This window comes from Thermobia domestica, chromosome 15 (assembly GCF_964235325.1).
Source record: "Thermobia domestica chromosome 15, izTheDome1.hap1.1, whole genome shotgun sequence".
NCBI classification, from domain to species: domain Eukaryota; kingdom Metazoa; phylum Arthropoda; class Insecta; order Zygentoma; family Lepismatidae; genus Thermobia; species Thermobia domestica.
In genome coordinates, this window is record NC_137468.1 from 164,965,726 (window position 1) to 164,987,041 (window position 21,316).

Sequence of the window (21,316 nt, forward strand, 5' to 3'; positions counted from 1 at the left end):
TTGATCAAATTTTCCACATAGATGAAGTTCAGGTCTGCAGCGATCTTTATCATTTTACTTGGACGATGCAACGTAGGGAAGGGAAGTAGGGAGATATATGTAAAAAAAATAAATAAATAAATAAATAAATAAATAAATAAAAAAAATGTGACTGTTTTTGTGACTTCATCACTCTTAAACCAGCCGATCGATCTCAATCAAATTTTCAACATGGATGAGGTACGGACTTGGAGTGGTTTTATCAAATCACTTTGACGGTAGAACTTGAGGGAGGGGGGATGGAAAATGTACAAAAATAAATAAAATTTAATAACACTTGAACCACCCGACCGAACTCGATCTTATTTTCAACATAGTTGACGATCGGACCTGAGATGGTTTCTTTCATGTCACTTTGACGGTGCAGTTTAGGGGAGAGGGAGAGGAAAGATATATAAAAATGATCGAAAATGACCGATATTAAAATGGAATCTATAGTTTTGGGGGGTCCCTGAGATAAACAATGATACTTGCGATGCTGTTTAAATCAAAATTCAGCCCCTTGGCGGAGGGGAGGGGAGATATATAAAAATGATCGAAAATGACAAATATTAGTGTCGAATCCATAGTTTTCGAGGTCGCTGAGTTGAATACTGAGATTTCCTATACCGTTTACGGCCAAATTCAGCCTCTAACTTGGGGGAGAGGGAGATACATAATAGTGATCAAAAATGACCAAATATTAGTGTCGAATCCATAGTTTTCGGCGTCGCTAAGGTGAACAGTCATGCTTCCGATCCCGTTTAATGCAAATTCAACACCGCAACTTGGGGGTGGAACGAAATATATAAAAATGATCGAAAATGATCATTATCAATGTCGAACTCAGGTTTTCGAGGTCATTGAGATGAACAATGACACTTCCGATGCCGTGCCTCGCAACATGGGGGAGGAGGAGATATATAAGTTCATTGAAAATGACCGATATTAATGCCGAATCCATAGTTTTCGGGATCTCTGAGACGAACAGTGACACTTGTGATGCCGTTTAAATCCAAATTTAGCCCCGCAACTTGGGGGGGAGGAGGGGCGAGAAACATAATGGCCGATATTAGAGAACGCTTTACTAATAGTAAAAGGTGACTGACTAACGAAGTATATTATTATTATTATTATTATTATTATTATTATTATTATTATTATTATTATTATTATTATTATTATTATTATTATTATTATTACTACTACTACTACTACTACTACTACTACTACTACTAGTAGTAGTAGCAGACCCGTAGCCAGCCCAAAAATTTAGGGGGCCCCGATCCAATCACATTATAGTTCATCACCATATTATAGTTCACTTTTAAGCTTACCGTGAAAATTTTTGGGAGGGGATGGTAAAAGTTTAGGGGGCGGCCCCCCTTGACCCCCTGGATACGGGCCTGAGTAGTACTAGTAGTAGTAGTTGTTGTTGTTATTTAACCTAACGAAGTAGCTATTTGATGCTAGTAATCCATATTCACAAGTGAGACTTCAAATAACTTGGAGTTTGATGCCGTTATTTTGTATTTCTAATACAGGTCAACAGTATTTATGTAAATTGAGTTTACACAAAAGACATAGACGGTTGAATCGTTTTTAGTTTTCACTCAAATTATTGTAAAATATTAAGAGGTTTGATTATAATAATTATTATTTTAATTTTCTCTCTCTCTTTTTTTGATCAATATTGCTAAACATATCATCATCATTATCATAGCTATTCTGCCATTATTGGCAGGTTATTTGCTGCAATTGACATGGTTCGATGTTCGGTGGTCCTCAGCTAGTCTCTTCGTCTTGACGTAGCAATTTTCTGTTATAATACCTTCCTTCAACTAGTCTGCTTTGCTCCCTCCCTCTCTTTCCTTCCACAATACTTTCTAGCACATCCCTCATAATACAGTTCTCCTCAGCCAATATCCTAACCAGTTCCTCTTCCTCCTCTTAATAATATTTAAAATTCTTTTTTGCTCCTACTGCTAATATTTCTAACTCCTTCTCATTCGTTTACCATTGAACACAGCTAATTCTCTCCTTTTTCTCCATGCCCATGTATCGAAAGCCTGCAATTTTTTCATCGCTTTTGCGTAATGTGAATGTTTCTGCCCCAGAGAGTACATATTGGAATCAGTAAAAGAAAGTTTCAATATCTAATTGGAAGTTTGTTTAATACAAGGATTAGCTAATCGTGGTTGAAAAGAAAAATCTGACGCCTTTAGAGTGTAAAAATAATTTTGCAATTCATGGTATTTCAATAATCTGTGCCGTCTGATTTTCTTTCATACGTCTCAGGGGTAGCCTTCCCAGTTTGGGAACCAGTGGAGTGTTGGATCTGTTAAAAAATATAAACAGATTACGAAACAGATTTAGGTATATCTTTTAAGTAGTGGAGCGTGGGCACCCATTAAAAAAATAAAGGTCATCACCTATGATGTACACTATCATCATACTTACAGGAGTTAAATTATATTACATTTAGTAACATACATTGTATTTCCGTTATTATTGGTGCATTGTAGAGCTTATTATCCCTTATATCTATAGTAAAATTTACCTATGAATAGCTTGATATTTCTTAAATGCAAGACTTGCAAGACTCTTGCAAGCAAGACCAAGACCAAGACCAAGACCAAGGGTTCCAGTGCAAGACCAAGATCAAGACTCGATGTACAAGACCAAGACCAAGACCAAGACCACCCCGGTCTTGGTCTTGGTCTTGCATTTGCTCATCACTACTGAAATTCCAGAGCCGGAAACAGATAGGCTATAGGGGTTCCTCGTGGAAACGAATTACATTCCCCATCGAAATATTACAAATTCATTTTGGATTAATCTCTTCCTTCGTTGGAGGCAGAAAACGAATTTTCTAAAGATAATATACTAAGAGACATTTTTCTGCCTACTATTGATAAAGCAATCACTGAAACGGGAAACGCTTTGGATCGTGTAGCAAAATCATTAGCTCAATCACCACTCTACATCCAAAAGGTAAAAACTTCCTAAATTACAACATTGTGGAGCATATGGCCCAGTATTGTGAAAGTGATCTGGAAATATTTAAGTGTAAACTCAAAATCCTCCCAAACACAATTAAGTTGTATGAAGACGAGAGAAAACCAAAGTTGATTCCTTGGTGAATTTCGTTGATCTTTTTTGTGTCTACAAAAACGCATTCCTAGAAACCAACTAGGTCTCTGCGACTATATCAGTTTCTAGTGCTACATGTGGAAGGCCATTCTCATGTTTGAAAAGATTAAAGATATATAGGCTATTCAATGACTGATGATAGGTTGAAAAACTTAGGATTACTTTATATTGAAGAAAATTGCTAAATCGTTAGATCTTTGAAGAAGTTGTTGATAAGTTTGGTGCTGCCCACAAGAATATAAAGGTCCTCTTTTAAGTAGAGGCATGAACCTCTAAGTTATTTTCTTGACCTGTAAAAGTGTATTTCTCTGCTTCCACTTAAATCTACCAGCCACACATATTTTAAATGCAGCGATTAAACTACTACTTACTTATATTGGAAATCAATTGTATTAATGTATTCTAGTTGTTTGAAGTAGTAAATTCATACATTTTCACCGTAAAAGAGTAAAATCATGAACAACAAAGATGAAAACATTCACCTTGAAAACACACACACATTATATATATATATATATATATATATATATATATATATATATATATATGAAAAAATCATTCATTGGAGATGCCCCCCTTAAAATTTTCTTGGGCCCTTCATTGGCTCCCCCTGAGAAATATTCTAGTTACGCTACTAGCAAGAACAATATACATAGATAAAACATGTATATATATATATATATATATATATATATATATATATATATAGGGTGGTAGGTAACAACACCGACAAACTTTGGGAGGTGATTCCTAATATGAAATGAAAGAAAAAAGTTCTTATAAACATAGGTCAAAAAACGTCTCATTTTAGAGTTATGAACCGCCGAAAATTCGGAAAATCATGTTTCGAAACGCTCTGCCTTAGAAACTACAGGTCCGATCCCAAGCGGTTTAAGGAATTACACAGAAACTAGTATGCGAACTATCTAAATATTCATGTTTTACCATCCTCCGTTATCACCGATGATAACGGAGGATGGTAAAACATGGATATTTAGATAGTTCGCATACCTGTTACTTTGTAATTCCTTAAACCGCTTGGGATCGGACCTGTAGTTTCTAAGGCAGAGCGTTTCGAAAGATGAATTTTCGGCGGTTCAGAACTCTGAAAGGAGACGTTTTTCGTCCCATGTTTATTAGAACTTTTTTCTTTCATTTTATATAAGGGATTTTTTCGGGGGAATTACCTACCATCCTATATATATATATATATATATATATATATATATATATATATATATATATATATATATATATATATATATATATATAATATATATAAATGTGTGTGTGTGTTAACTTTGATAATGTCTTTAGTGATTATGTTTGAACTAGTGTTTGCCACATTGAAATAAACGAATGACGAACCCCGAACGAAAAAATCGAAGTGGCGGATTTTGGAGGTGTTACAAATTTAATTTCGTGCTTAAAAGTGCAAAGGTAAAATTTGAAGTATGGAACATCTATTAATATTCATATTTGTACAAGATTTATTGTAGGCTGAAGTAGGGAAACGTAATATTTAACAAAATTAGGTGTTAAACGTGCGAAGTAAGTGTGAACAGTATGTAATTTTCTAAAATTGTATTGTCAATGTTCGTATCAACAGCTGACTTGTGAGTTAATTTGCAGTTATGGTTTGTACAATTATGAATTTTTTAATATTCTGTCAATGTTCGTGTCAAAAGTTGACTTGTGAGTTAATTTTCAGTTATGGTTTGTACAATTATGAATTTTTTAATACTCTGTCAACGTTCCTGTTTCAGCCTGTGTGGTAAGTTAATTTGCAGTTATGATTGGTAGAAGCATACTTTCGACTATCCGTGCATGTTTACATTTAGCACACCACTCGAAATGATTGCTGAAAAATTCTCATTCTTTCATCAATTTTCTTATACTCTGACATAGACAAAATTCAAGGGTGCCTTTAGAAGTAATTGTACAAAAAATTCAATTCTTTCAGGATCGCGCGGGCATGTACTTGAAAGAAGCAGGCGCGTCAAGTGAGGATAGATGAAAACGGATTTTGGCAATGATACAAGTTTTGGGTTAACTGCCACAATTAGTGGTCCCAAAATACAAAATTTACGGAGAAATGAACGAATCAGGTGAAATGCCAGCATGAGCAAAAAGTAGTAATTAGGGTAGGGAAGGTTCTAGATTACTGGTCCCCCATGTAGGTTAGTAGCTGGGTTGGTTTCTTTCTGCACTAAAGTTTATACATTTAATTTACACAGTATTGCCGAGCGAGCGTGAGCGAGTGAAGGCGGGTTAGAGTCCTGCAGAGCTCGTTGTTTTTTGTGTCTTTATTACTGCTCAATGGGAAGGGGGACCAGGAATCTAGAATCTTGCCATTAGGGTAAACTGGATAATTATGAAATAAAATGAAACGGGGTTAATTGCCGCAGATCGCGGCCTCGAAATACAAAATTCACGGAGAAATAAGCAGAATCAGACGAAGTTTCAGCATTAAGACTGTATGGTCGGGCTAATTTGAAAATGGAAAAAAAGTACCAAAATGTGCTGCATTCCGTTATATTTGGTTGGATTTGATTAAGTCACCTTAGATTACGTTACATTTGGTTTGGAGCAATGCGAAAAACAAACCAGTCTGTGCTAGGTGGCCACTAAAAAGCATAAATGCTATCCGAGTCAGAGCAGGGCGAAGCTGGTGGGTGCGTCCGAAGGGAGCAGGCGAGTTAGCAACGGTGGGGTTCCGGGGAAGCGAGGCTGATGAAAACGAATGAACTATGGTAATCATACAAATTTCAATAGCATTTGTTATTATACGGACAATATTTAGCAGAAGGGATCCAATTATTTTTTCTAAAATAATGTTACAATTTCGTCTGTTTCTGTTCACACTACGTTAGTTTGGGTTAGTACTGGTTACGTTAGATTAGGTTATTTTATGTTAAATTATATTAGTGTAGGGGTTCAGCATAATTTTCCAAGAAATGATAGTATTTTGCTTATTTCTATTAATATTAGGCTAGTTTGTGTTAATTTAGTTTAGGTTAGGTTAGATTTGGTGATGCTATGTTAGATCTAAGTCTTGCATCTTGCATTTCTCCCGTAAATTTTGTATTTTTTACCTACTATTTTGCCTCTCTTTTGAAACCTTTACCTTTTATACTGGTAACACTTCACTTGTAAATATAAAATACAGCTTCAGTACACTGTGCAGAAATACGTTGCCGTTGCGTTACAAGTCACTTACCTTCAAATCAGTATTCTTGTAAACTTTAGTAATTTTAAGAAGACAATAGTGTACAGCAGTTTATTAACTGTTGCTCGGTATTTTTTTTTTTTTTTTTTGAATAGTTCTATATAACTCACACATGATATGTCACACCCTTGACATACACACGCCATTTCCACACGGCCTTTCCCGCCACTATATCATAACAAGTGTACGCGGAATAGTCCATCCGAACCCACGCACAGTGCCGCTTACAAATTCATAAACGCAAGAAGTACATCCACTTTCTTAACTTTTTACTATTCCCCTTACCTGACTTTCATTCTTCCTCACAATCTTAAATAAATTCTCCAATTGACCCGGTAAGTTTGCTAAGATTGGTCCGGCGATACAGCGCTTAACCCATCGTTATAACAAATAAGGTAATGAAGGTCATCGTATAGGTTGATTTAGAGAGGAGAAAACCGATAGTAAATTCTAGACTGTATGACTTCGTAGATTGGTGTGATATGAAGTGAACGAGCAATAGATCATAATGTGACAGTGTTTCAGACGCACTATGTTATTAACTAACGTAGGATGTGTATGCTGATAAAATAGCTTACATAAATCTAGAGCGGAAACTAATAAAGGGCGGTTGCATCTGATAAATGTAGTGGAATAGGGCAAGATTTTCGATGATATCCCATGTTATGGGGGCATAAATTTGTAAAAGCCACGGAAGAAGTTGTGTATTTGATTTTGGAATAGCATTGTGAAAGAAGAAGAAGAAGAAAAAAATCGGATGTTATATATTAAATGTATAATAAGGTAGAAATACGAAAAGGAAAGTGTCCTTTGTGCTACGTCATACTCAAAATTTTAAAAATGATAAGATACATTGTCCCGGCTATGTGCAAAGTGAAAATGCAAGTGCCGCAAAGTTTTGCGATGCATATATTTTATACTGTTATCACTGCTTGTGAAACAACAACAACAATAACTGAAACTTATGGTTGTTGATTATTTTGAGAAAAAATTAATTGATGCATGAAAAATATCAACTTCAAAAAGTAACTCATATTGTATTTCATTGATGAATAAAATGTGGAATTTATTTTACCCTTTTTTCAAGTGGAACAAATATTCTTCTATGTACAAATATACTAACTCATTTCATATCACTTATTTCTGTAAAGTATATTTGCGACTTTTGTACTGCTTGTGTGAAATACTAAATATTATTACCTTGTTGGTGATGGCTATTTTCACATACAAAGGGTGATATCAATAAAACGGAGAAGTTACTCATTATTCCCAATTTTGTAGTAGTTACTCGCATTGGTATCAATAAAAAGAGAACTGAGCACTACTCGTCTCGGCTGACCTCGAAGCCCCGCCCTTTTGTTGAAGTAACCACACCTCTATTCTCGAGCCGAGTAACTACTCCGCGTTTGATATCAATAAAAATCAAAGACTCCTCTGTGATGCTAGTAACTTCTCCAAATTTATGGAGCAAGCTAAATAGGTGACTCCGTGTTAAATATGACAGAGTATATGATCGTTTTGCTACGTAGAAAAACTTATAAACTGCATAGAAATGTTGTAAATGGAGATTACAAAAAACATTATAGGTTCATGAAAGAAAATGTAGAGTGGTTAGCACAACATTTTGTAGGAGAATCAATCTAAATTTGGGGTAGTGCACTACGTAATGAGGAAAAGATGCGGGTTTTCTTGCGTTATGTGAGTGATCCGGGATTCCAGGTCGGGATGTCAGGGGATTCTGGTGTGACTCAAAGTACTGTGTCTATGATTACTACAAGTGTAATGGGGGGCCGCGGTGGCTCAGTGGTAGAGCGTTCACCTCTGGTGCTAGGGGTCTCGGGTTCAAACCCTGCTCCCGCCAAGTGAACTTTGTGGTGGACAAACACCGTGTGCGCGGGTTTTCTCGGGGTTCTCCCGTTTCCTCCCACTTTCTTCATTCCACCATTTCATTCATTACTCATCATCACCGTCTCCTTTAGCCTAACCGGCATAACCGTGGGACGTAAAACTCAAAAATTTCATTTCATTTTTACAAGTGTAATGGATGCGATTATTGCTATATCTGAAAATTGATTGTTTCCGGAAGTGTGCGTACTATGCAAACAGCAAAGGCAGAGTGGCAAGAACAATATACATTTCCGGGTGCTATCGGAGCACTTGACTATGCACACATGGCAATAAAGAAACCTAGTACTTTGGAGACGAATACGCTAATAGGAAGAGCTCCTTCGTGGCTAAGCGGTAAGCGGTAGACTCGTGTTCGATTCCCGGCGGGAGCTCATGTGGTTCGGATTCCAAGTTAATCAGTGGGTCCCGTCTCATATAGCCTCGCTACTGAAAAGGACGTTAAACTCAAAATCAACTCAACTCAACGTTGATAGGAAGGGTGTATACATGAGAATGTATTTTTTATGCCAAGGCGAAAGGGACACATATGATGTGGAAAACGAAATCGGATGGACGTGCTTTATGATGTGACTGGCTGGACTTTTTTAAAAAGGAAATAAAGGGGCTAAGTGTTTGATTTCGTTCTTAAAGCCAAACAATCTTCAAAGACCTTGGACAACACGTGATATGCGCTTGTCGTATTAATCTTGATATTGTTGGATTCGAACTTTCTTGTTTCCCGTTTTTTTCTTTTCTTTCTTTTTTTCGGTTTATTCTCGCTCGAATATTAAAGATTCTCTTTTGGATTTGTGTCTCAGTCGTAGATGTATTTGATATTTCGTTGCATTTCACTGTACTTGCCTTCAAAGCTTCGGCTTTCCCTCGTTTACTTTCTGGTAACTGACTTCGAAAGTACCACTGGAAACTCTTTTATAATATCCACAAATGCACTTTGATTGAAACTGTCGTTGCTACTTGTCCCTTCCATGGCGTTTAGGATACTGCGCCATAAGTTACCCACAACGAAATGACCGCTCAACAGATGGGAGAAATGAGTAACTACTTCTCTTATTGATACGACGCAGTGCTACGTGCAGAGGAAGCGCGAGTAAACGTTCATAAATCTGGAGCAGACTAGACCTGAGTAGTGGCTTGTTTTATTGATACGAAATTGAGGGCGGAGATTACTCCAGGTGTAGTTACTCCGATTCTCGAGCAGGACTTCTCAGGAGTAGTTAACTTATTTTTATTGATATCACCCAAAATGATGTGTGTGAAACAATCAGCTGAGTAACGCATAATTTCCCAGCTTGAATTTTATTAACGTAAGGATCTTGAAACTAGTTTCTTTAACTGTATTTCAGTTTTGTAAACTCTTAATTTATATGGAAGAAAAGACGAAAATAGGTACAGTACTTTTGGAGGTTAAATAATCCCTTAAAAAATATATACAGGGTGCTTTGAAACAACACCGACAACGTTTGGGAGGTGATTCCTGACGCCAAAATAAGACGAAAAGTATAGACCAACCTGAGTGCACAAATGCTTCCTTTCGGAGTTATAGGCTGCCGAAAACATGAAAAAATTAACTTTAAAGGTCCATAGCTCCAAAACTATGGGACCTACCGTACTCGGGTCAAGACTTTACTTAGAAACTAATCTGTGCTTTATCCAAAAATACATGTTTCTAATCCTAAGGTACTCACGCAACAATTTTTGTACAGGCAGTTTGGTTACGGGCATATAATCTGAAGTACTCACTACCTGTATAAAAATTGTTGCGGAAGTACTGCAGGATTCTGAAGCAACGGTAGGGGCCATAGTTTTGGAGCTATGGACGTTTAAATTTCATTTTTTCATGTTTTCAACAGCCTATAACTCCGAAAGGAAGCATTTGTGCACCCAAGTTGGTCTATACTTTTGTCTTATCTTGGTGTCAGGAATCACCTCCCAAACGTTGGTGTTGTTTTGAAACACCCTGGATATATATATATATATTATTCATAATTTTGAAACAACTAAAAGATTTTTCGGAAAGAAAGTCGGAAATAATTTGTTGTTACAGAAATTTCGGTACTTGCATCTTCGGAAGTGAGAAAGATATTTTGTTCTTAGATGAAGGCGTTCGTAAGCATTAACTTGATTTTAAGGCATCGTAAAAATGAAATGCTTTTTCCCCCTTAGTTTAATGTCCCACGATTATGCCGTTTAAGCTAATGGAGATTGATGATTAACAAAACTTTATGATTCTAAAATTAAATTTGTTGTGCTCTCCCACTGGGAATAGAACCTGGAATTACGTGCACCAAAGGCACACACACTAGCCACTAGATGAGCGAGGAGGGCTTTAAAGCATTGTAATAAAGCTTTAAATTGTAAGCATTGTAATTTTCACTCTTCTCATTTGTTATAATCTAACCTTAGAAATGTAAACAACTATCTTTTGCTAGATCGGCTGAGTTAACATTTACTGCAGAGAGGGAATAGGTTATTTGTTTTTAATTAGATATTCAGTTACTCATCCAGATCAAGCTATCGAAATATTCAAATAAAAACTCGAGGTATCTACAACCGAAATTCACCTACCCACACACACTGATACATGTTCCATTATAAAATTGGAGGTTCGGTGTGCTGATGAAGAAACTCCAACAATGAAGAAAGTAAACTGTTTCTATCTATCAGACGTAGTACATGTAAATTAATATCAAGCTGTGCATGAAATTCTATTAGATGTCAACCAGATTATGAGATTATGCAGTATTTTAAGAACAACACGTGAATATGTATATAACATTTTAATTTAGATCAATTCTATAACTTTTCTTAACAGCATTTTATCATTATAATTATAAGGTATTCATAACATTTTATAATCTCCATTATATTCGTATATAATTCTAATATCTCGTCATCTATCTATTAAAATGCTACAATAGCAATTAAAAACGCCTGAGCTCCAACCTATAACTTTGGCTTTCAAATCTTTCATTTACGGTTATGTGTAATTTAACGTTTAACAATGACAAACATTTTAAGTGTGTGTACTTTAAATAAATCATTTAAATAGATCTTTTTCATAACATTTATGTTTTAAAATTATTGTTCAAAGCCCTTCTGTTTTAATAAGCCTTCTCCAAAATCAATGCAAATAAATTGTGCTGCCATCTTTGGAGTTCTTTTAAACTATATGTTTGTGGCCATCCTTTCGACAATGAGATCTCGGAAACTATAGGCTCTAGAAAGATGACGTTTTCACTGATCGATTGGAAATTTTGCGTAGATTGTCCAGTTCTAATTGGATATTTAAAAAAAACATGGCCATTATTTCTTTATTACATTTTTAAGGGTACACTGGAAGTGTTGAAAATAAAACAAAGAACCAAAGCATCATATCCTACGCATTATACATTCCAACACCACACTGTTGTATATAGGGGTTGCATATGCCTCAGGTGTTTGTTACATGGCCAAATAATAATGAAAAAGGAAGGGTAACCATTTCTTTAGTGTAAGATGAATCTTTATTTTTGGAGTGTTTTGCCCAATGAACACCATATATAACTGCCATTATAATTAATTGTGTACGTAATGTATTTGCTTATTACACACTGCATGCAAGAAGAAAGAAAACACTGGTCATGCATGAATTAGAAACTCGAACCGGAAGTAGGCTCAAATCTTGCAAACGGTGCGAGATATTGAGAAAAAATAATCGAAAAATCTCCCCTTTATGATACCCTTTGCGGTTTTGTCTGTAAAGGGACATACACAGATGTTGTGTGGAATGAGAAGGAAATTTATATTCATATGCGAATGATGCGCTGTGTAGAGAGCGCAGGTTCAGCTAGTATTATTAAAATCATTCATATTGCATCATCTTATTTCGTTGAGGTCCGTTTAATAAAGCTGAATTCTCAATAATGTATGTATTTCTTATTTTCTTATTTAAAATGGTGGAGTTAAGGCATAACCTTTTCTTCCACTCAACCATTTACCTTTTTCTTTTACAGTCGGATCTCATAATAGTTTTTTTTACGAGAAAAAAAATGATATACACTTAGGCAGGTTAAAGAATTACCGACATACAGAACAATACAGAAAATAAAACATGAAAAGTGAAAATGAAACTTATTGCATATAAAATAAACAAGCGACAATGCTAAATACATGTTAAACTATACAAGGAGAAATAAAGACTTCAATCTTGATATGAACGTATACATTCCTATGATTGACTATGTATAGATAAAATGATGCACATACTTAAGTGATTGTGTATAATGTATACGTTTATATACATGTATCAGAAGGGAATAGAAAAGAAAATAAGAAGAAATAGAAAGAGAAAAAATACGAGTGACTGCATGGTAACGCAAGAAATAGTTTCGTGTGTAACAACTTTTTGTTTATTTACTGAAGACCTTCATTAGAAAGACATTCTTGAAGCCGACGTTTGAAAGTCAACACTGAACCAGAGTTTCTGATGCTTTCAGGGGTGTCATTCCAAGCTTTGGTGGTAAATAATGTGAAAGATTTGGAAAAGAAATTAGATTTGTGCGTTTGAACGGCGAGTGTTGTATTTCCTTTAGAACGGGTATTTAGTGGGTGAGTATCGCCGAGAAATTTAAATTTAGAGGATAGATAAGTAGGTTTCTTACAATTAATTATTTTATATAAAAGTCTTAGAGAATGAATGCGGCGGCGGGTATTTAGATTGCACCATCCTAGTTGCTGATAACAATAGAAGATGTGGTCGAAGTGCTTTCTATTAATAATGAATCGAACGCAGGCATTCTGAATGCGCTGTAAACGTTTTGCCAGATCTTCAGTTAAATCAACATATGCTGCATCACAATAATCGAAATGAGAGATTACCAATGACTGAACCATGGACGCTTTAATGGATTCCGGAAGAAGGTTTTTTAAACGCTGAAGAGAATGAAGTGAGCCGTAAGCTTTCTTGCATACTCTATTAATATGGTCTGTCCAATTTAAGAAATTATCGATCTGGAGTCCTAGGCTATTGACGCTATCGCTTACAGGAATGGCTACGTTGTTTACAAGAACATTCGGTAGGCTTGTAATATTGATTGTGGAGAGTAGTTTACGAGAACCAAGCATAATAAATTTTAATTTGGTTGGGTTTACTTGCAGTCCATTGTTACGTGCCCATGTGCAGATACTTTCAATGTCACTGTTTAAGTGATCAATAGCGGTGGTTAAATTTAGGGGATTACTGGTTAAATAGCATTGTATATAATCTGAATATAAGTGATATTTACAATGGGTGATGCGCTCAGTTAAATCGTTGATGTATAAGGAAAACAGAAGAGGTCCTAGGACGCTGCCCTGCGGAACTCCACATGGAACAAGTTTCGTATTGGAACATATGTGACAACTTTTTGTTTTCTATTTGATAAATAGGAGCTAAACCAGGATAAAGTTGACTGGGAAAAGTTGTAGAAGGAAGACAGTTTGACAATCAGTATGTCATGGTCTATATTTTGAAAAGCTTTAGAAAAATCTAGTAGGGATAACAGTGTAATTTGGCGTTTATCCATAGCGGTACGAATATCATCAGTGATATTTACTAAAGCAGTGCAAGTGCTGTGCTGAGATCTGAAACCTGACGGAAACGGATTTAAGATGTTATTTTTTTCGAGGAACTTAGTTAATTGGTCATGTATTAAATGCTCTAACGCTTTGGAGAGTGCAGGGAGTATACTAATAGGGCGAAGATCTTCTGCTTTTGTTGGATTTGTAGTTTTAGGGAATGGGCGAACGTGGGAGTGTTTCCAAATTGATGGAAATTCTCCGGTTGTGATGGAACTATTAAAAATATGCACAATGGCATCTACAATGAACGGTAATATTTTTTTAATAAGGAGGATTGGCAAGTCGTCAGCTCCTGAAACAGGTAATTTGATTTTGTTTATTGCCTTCATGACTTCCGGAGCAGTGACGAGGTGAAGGTTAAATATATTTTTTATAGGGCTCGTTCTTTTAATATTCTTCAAAGTATTGATTTTATCTGGTGTGCTATATGGTGTATAGCATAGCTGTTCATTTATGGTGTCTATGTGGAGTTCTGGGAGTTTATCGATTTTGACTTTGACACCAATACCAAGGTACTTCAGTTTTTTGCCATAGCCATAATTTTGATTATGTATATAGACATAATCAGAATTACTAATTAAGTTATCGATCTCTTTACTTTAAAACTGCACATCGTAGATAGACAACTTACGTAACTGCGGCAGCAAGAATTGATTGTACATATTTAGCTTTCATCTGTTTTTTAAAGATAAGATAACAAATACAAATACAATTGGTTTTATCATTCTATGTTTGATCCGAGGTTTTAAATTATTTACGTATAGATATTTTCTAAAATGTATTACCTGCCAAATTACAAAAAATTCTAACAGGTCATCTTTCCTTTCAAAACTAATTTCTTTATTATTTCCGATTCGAAAAAAGTTGATGATTTCATTTTCATTACAATGTAGATTATATGGTAAAGACCGGAAAGCCTATCACCACACTTCCAAATATCATGTAATGCGACGGCGTAGATTAAGAATAGCGGCGCATTACACAACAAATAGAACTTGATACAGTAAAAGCCTGTCAACTTGACCACTTGCTTATCTTCGCCTGGCTCGTCTTGAACCTGCATTTTCCCATATGATACTCATTACTTATTACTCTGTAAGTTGGCCACCTGTCTATCTTGGAAGTTGGCCGCATTGCAGCAATGTTTACCTATGATGATAATGATAAATTTACCTGCGTATCTTGGCCACGCAAAATACCGTTTTGTTATTTTTCTTAACTCTTTCATATTCCTATCTGAAAGACAGATAATCTGTATTTGTGACTGGGGACAGGAGCATGGATTCCCACGATTTATTCTTGGAGGTCAATGACCGAAACGCTACCCTCATAAAGGGGTAGTGAAGGAAGAATGTGAATAAGAAAAAGCACGTAAAGGAATTCAGGAAATGGTTGTACGTATTTGTTTACCCTGTCTGTTTTGGTAAAATCATTAGCTATATCGGCTCCTTTCATCAGTGGGGAGCTTGAGTAATTCCGGAAAATTCCCAAGGTTAAAGCTAACCATCTCAATTGCCAACTATTGGCACCTGACGGCTTTTTGCGTGCACATCCAACTATGAAACTCAGTTTACAGATGCTATGTTTCGTCTGTATAACAGAATTGAAGCACATTGGATTCTTTTCAAAGACGAAAAGAAAGCAAACATGAATAGGGGACTATTTTGCAATAGAAAAGAGCAATGACAACTAAAAAAAGTAATGTAAACTGCATATAAATTGTTTAATTTATAATTTTGCTTTTCTTGTTTTCAATCTGAATAACTCAGTGCGCAACAATATCAATTTCAATAAAATGCGTACATATGTTTCTATTTTATGATTGTTGTGTTATTGTCTTTTCAATCCGAATAAGTCAGTGTACCAGACTAGTTTCAGGAAGAGAAAGTTATGTACAGTAATTTTTTGTAGTACTGTATATTGGTATGATTACTTCATATACATTATTTAAAAGTAGCTATCATGCCATTCCTTATTAAAATTTTACAATCAAGTAATATTAGAAATCCTATTCTAAAAATACACCAATCACACTTAGTTTCTGTAAGTTGGCCACTTTTCAATGAAACGAATGGTGGCCAACATAGACAGGTTTCACTGTACATTGATTTTATCTGCTAATGTTCTGACATGAGTTTATTTAATTATTTGTATTTTTTTAAAATTTATTTTTTAAGCCTTTAAAATTTTATGGGAACTATAGTTCCCATGGAGCAGTGTCTTGTTTTTGGGCTTAAAAATAAACCAGTATAGCTTTTTACCTCGTTTTTTTTGTGTTTGTTTGTTTGTTTGTTTTGTCAAGCATAGAAGCATTGTAGAACATGTTTCGTGGGGGTTTTTACATCTGGGGGTCATGACGTCATAAGGGGAAAAATATTTTTTTTTGTTACACATAAGTTCATTATTTTTTGGCGGGCTTACTTTTGCAGCTAGAAGATTGAAATTTTGTAGAAACATTCAGTGTATACCCTAGTATTTACCATATTCTTTTCAGCTCTGTACCTTAACATGGGTAGAGTCCCGAGGGGCGACAAGGGGGAAATGCGATTTTTTCAGGGAAATTTCCCTTTTCCCTCAAATTTCCTGCCTCTGGTACATGATGGGGAAATTGAAAAGAATACGATGTAAAAGAGTGTTCCATTCTGAAGAGAACGAGCTATGAACCATGGTCCTAGGTTAATTAGGGACATCTCAGGAAATTTTTATCTGAGACCCTGTATAAGCAGACATGTGCAATATTATGGGAATATGCGTAGGACATCAGTAAATATTTTTTTCCGCCCTTATTTCTCAAGATAGGAGCCTGGAATTTTGTACACGCAGTAAGCATACCCGTTGCTATTTCCTGAATTTTTTCTGATGTCTGCGTTAACACAGGGGCGGCTCCAGAGGCTCTCAAAATTTAAAAAGAGGGATTTCTTAAAGAAAAACAGAGATTTCTGCAAATGTTTTCCCTCAGATGCATCATAGGGACATTTGAATAGTACTTTTGAAAAGGCAGCTCTAACGAGCTATAAACCATGATCCTAGGGTAAATAGGGACGTATCAAAAAATTTTAAAGTTACATTTTGTGTTTTTAGGCCTATTTTGGGTGCATTTTTAATGCTTTCCCACAGAGATGAAAAACAAATCCCTACCTTACTATTCAACCTATGAGAACAAAATTTGGTACAGTTGTTTAGTACACTAAGTAGTATTTTTCATTTAAAAAAAATTGAGTCTTGTGCGTAGACCCATGTGGGGCCCAGATGGCCCCTATCATCTTTTTTTTAAATCCCAAAAATCCCGATTTTCCCTCAAATATTTCCCCTCCGGTGCATCATAGGGACATGTAAGTGGTACTGTTTAAAAGGCTGTTCCGTTCTGAAAAAAAAAAAAAGAGCTATGAACCATGATCCTAGAGTAAATAGGAATGATACTATCGCTGCTTATCTGAGACTCAAGAAAAACGCTAGGCGCCTTTGGCGTGGGAGACCCGGGTTCGATTACCGGCGGGAGCTCATGTGGTTCGGATTCCACGTTAATCAGTAGGTCCACGTCTCATATAGCCTCGCTGCTGAACGGGACGTAAAACTCAAAATCAATCAATCAATCAATCAAGAAAAACGCCAAAAAAGGCCAGAATTTAAAAGTGTTAAGGAAGCACGAAAGTATACGACATCTGTGACAAGGTATTTTCAGTCGTCTTTAGTAATTGTGCATGTTCTTTCGCTTATATTCTTAAAAGTATTAAAGTTTTTTTTTTTCTTTCATTATACTCGTGTATAATACAGTGAACATTACACGTACAGCTCTTATCTCTCGCGCGAGGGTCACTGGTTCCTTCCAAAAACATGCGAGTTTATGAAGAGCTATATCGTATTCATTTGGTTTTTCTACGGTTCCTGTGTTTCTTTCCCCTCATTCTCATTCTATCACTTCATCCATAAATGATGCCGAATTGAGATTTCAATGGGATATATATATTGCCTGCATCTCTGTCGAGTAAAAGAGAGTTCCAATCAGAGAAATACTTGTTCCTATATTTTACCATCTAAAAAGGTGTGTAATCCTACCATTCCCGTAAACTTTTTTTCCATATTGCCGAAAACTATTTCAGGTGAACGTGTACAGACTTGTCCAAAAATTCCTGGCCATCCACCTGAATTTGGAAAGCCGTACACTCTTATCTACGGTTGGAACTAAACCAAACAAATGAGGATCTATCTTGGTAAATTGAGATATTTATTTAGAGTCAAAGTATTAGAATTTCCTTTGTATAGTTACCAGAATATAGCCTTTTTAAAACAGTGTGTGGTTAAGATTTTGTGAACAATAATGTACATTTTTTAAACGCACCTCGTCAGTTATTCGGTGATATTAATTATCCGTCTTCTTTCGTCTCAAGATCGTTATATTAATCTTGAAACGTTTAACTAGAATATTTCATTTAGTTTACTTCAAATACAATACATTTTACAATTCGCGATGCATTGACGTTTAGCAGTTTTTGGGTTCGAAAGGAAAGTGGGAGGGGATCCGAAGTAATAATACAGACAAATGCGAAGAACTGCTTTGTATTTCTGAGCAAGTATGGGAAATTTCATATAAACTACATTTCTAACTTGAAACAAGTTGAGGTGAACCGAACTCAAGCTTCCAGCGTGCAGAGACGAGGAATACAACCTCTGTAGCCGAGCCCAGTCTGTTCCTTGCAGAGCTCGGCCACCAAATATAGCGATCTTTATCCTCAGATGATGGGACACTTGCTCATTAAATTAGGTTAAGATCCAGCCAGTAGTTATGGAGAAATAAAGTACCACATACAAGGCGAACTGAGCCGAGTTGAGCCTGTTCCTAGCCGAGCCCGACTACTAAATATAGCGTTCTTTATTCCTTAGATCAGGCATGTGCAAGTTGGGAGAGGTGGTGGGCCAATCACAGAGGACTTGCTGGCGTCGTGGGCCATACGAAATAATATATAATATACTCAAAGAGCTGAATACCCATACTCAATGGAGAAAGTCGTTCATCGTACACTATCACCGAAACACAAACTGTTATATCATTAAATAAAATGTTTACTTATTAAAAAAAAAAATATTTATTTGGCATTTTAATGGAAACTTGACCCTTTATTGGACTACTCTCTCAGTGTTCATTGGTGCACTCAATGTTTCAACGCGAAAAATAATTTCATGGTGAACATCAGTTCTCAAGGAAAAAATTTCAATTTAGTTTAAGGATAACGCAAGAAATACATTTTCAGGAATGGGGCAGGAAGACTGAATGAAAGGCTTCAGTAGGCCAGGGCCGGTTGTTGTATATATGTGCACTAGATCATGGTTTAGTTCTCCACCAAATTAAATAGTTACCGAGAAATAAAGTATCCTCCCACATATGCCTCTAATGAAACTGGAAGCTCTCGTATGCTACAATGGAAGGTAATATTGGCTTTTGTGTGTGTGTGTGTGTGTGTGTGTGTGCGTGTGCGTGCGTGTGTGTGTGTGTGGGGGGGGGTTGCTTTAGTTTGTTTAAAACTGAAATAATATGACACAAGGACTTTTATATTAACTGAAAATCGGAATTACGTGTGTCCTCGCGAGAAATATCCATATAGCAAATCAGGAAGTCCGTTATTGTTATTAAAATAATTGTATCACATTTAGTATACTTTTTTATGTTACTTGTGTAGTGAAATTTACATTTAAACAAGTGAGAGTAGTGAACTACTTTTGCAGCAAAGTTTGTTATCCATACATTATATTATCTTCTTTCATTTTGTTTTTGTATTTACAGTATGCAAGGTTACTGCGTGAGCAATGCATCCAAATTGTAAGGAATTTGGCTTAATGTGTTCGTTGTCTCCAGAGTAACTGCCAGTATGGATGCCGATATGAACGAAGCTTTAGAGGCTCTTCTTGATGATGGGAGTGGTGATAGCTGGACTGAAGATTGCCTCAATAGCATCGAACAAAGGGAGAAAGATGACTTAGCTAAGGTAATATTTGTATATACCCTTAGTCTTTTCTTAATAAATAGTTACGGGATTATCTGTTTAAGCGTGTTAAAGACGAAAAGTTTGATCGATTTTGATCTACGACCGTATGCAACACCGGGTTCGTAGCCCATAGGTAGACTAGGAACTGCACTAGGATTTAAATTCGGGGTAATGGATTAGCTCTCAGAGTATTAAGCAAAATCATTTAATACAAAAGAGGCTCTTCAGTACTACACTACATCTTTTCCGAGAGAGCTGGAGTACAGGACTACGTCACATGTGCTGGCAAAGGGAAAATGGGTGGACAAAAGTGTCGAAATGAAAAATAAGCCCATTGTTCTCTATAGTATCTTGTTTGGTTTCAAGTTTAACGTCATTTTGAGCATTGAGGGTATTGAAAGCATCAGATTACAACTTTATGTAAAATTCTAACTAATATCCGGAATCTTATCTGGATCTCCCGCTCCACCCCCATAGCCTCATGAGAGCTCTGTTATACTTATATATATATATATATAAACTAGGAATCATCAGATTAGAGTATCACGTCTTATGAATACTGAGATTGAATAAGCACTTGATGCAAGACTAGAAAACGTGCAAAATATTGTGACTATAAATTCCAGCTGTCCTGAAAAGACACGCTAAGTCACATAGTACCTAGATAGCGTGATTTGACCTCGTAAAGCTAGTGATTAATAATACCAAAACCGGTGTTTAATAATAATTTTACTTTCGTAATATTAAACTTTACTGTTACATTCGGTGTTGAACTTACTGTTTGACGAGAGATGCGGAGTGCTTCCATTCCATGCTCCGGCGTTTGCTCTCTGGTTCAAAGTGATGAACCCACGTTTCATCCCGGTGATGATTCTCGTGAGAGACGATTTATCTTTGTTAGTATAACTGTTTAGTAGATGCTGAAAGATTCTCACACAGTTTCGCTTGTGCTCTTCATCGAGTTTTTTCGAAACCCATCTCGCACGGACTTTATGAAAATTGAGCATGTTATGCATGATGCCATATGCAGAACCATTACTAATCTGCATATGGATTGCCACCTCATCAACAGTCACTCATCTGTTATTCAGAATCAAGTCAGGGACTCGTTCAATAATGCCATGAGTTGTTGCTATAGCTGGACGCCCCCACGCTCTTTCGACTATTTTTGGACTGTTCAATCCACTGGTAAACACTCCGCTGTGGCAATACATTATCTCCGTATTATGCTGAAAGTCTTCCGATCTTGGTTCACCTTCAGACCACATAAAAAGTGATGACAAAACGCTGTTCTTCTTTAGTGTACACAGAGAGTGACGTAGCCATCTTTACTTCACAACAGCACAGAATGGAGTGATGTGATAACATTGCAACCTACCATAGGCGAAGCCAACGGTCACACTTAGCGTCTGGTGAGCACACAATGCCG

General features: G+C 36.1%; 1 protein-coding gene across 4 annotated transcripts in view; it reads left to right on the top strand.

Moving 5' to 3' along the window:
• Positions 1-4,495: 4,495 nt before the first annotated feature.
• Positions 4,496-21,316, top strand: part of LOC145671337 (bifunctional 3'-5' exonuclease/ATP-dependent helicase WRN-like) — a 141,657-nt gene continuing 124,836 nt past the window's right edge. Inside the window, exons 1-2 of one of the 4 annotated variants that reach the window (XM_081740352.1) lie at positions 4,496-4,611; positions 19,686-19,887. In XM_081740352.1, the coding sequence (XP_081596478.1) occupies positions 19,771-19,887 (117 nt within the window). In that variant the 5' untranslated portion in view covers positions 4,496-4,611; positions 19,686-19,770. Of the gene's footprint in view, positions 4,723-4,833; positions 4,946-5,152; positions 5,280-19,685; positions 19,888-21,316 lie in introns of those variants that run through there. The other 3 variants (XM_081740354.1, XM_081740353.1, XM_081740355.1) reach the window with 3 other exon arrangements.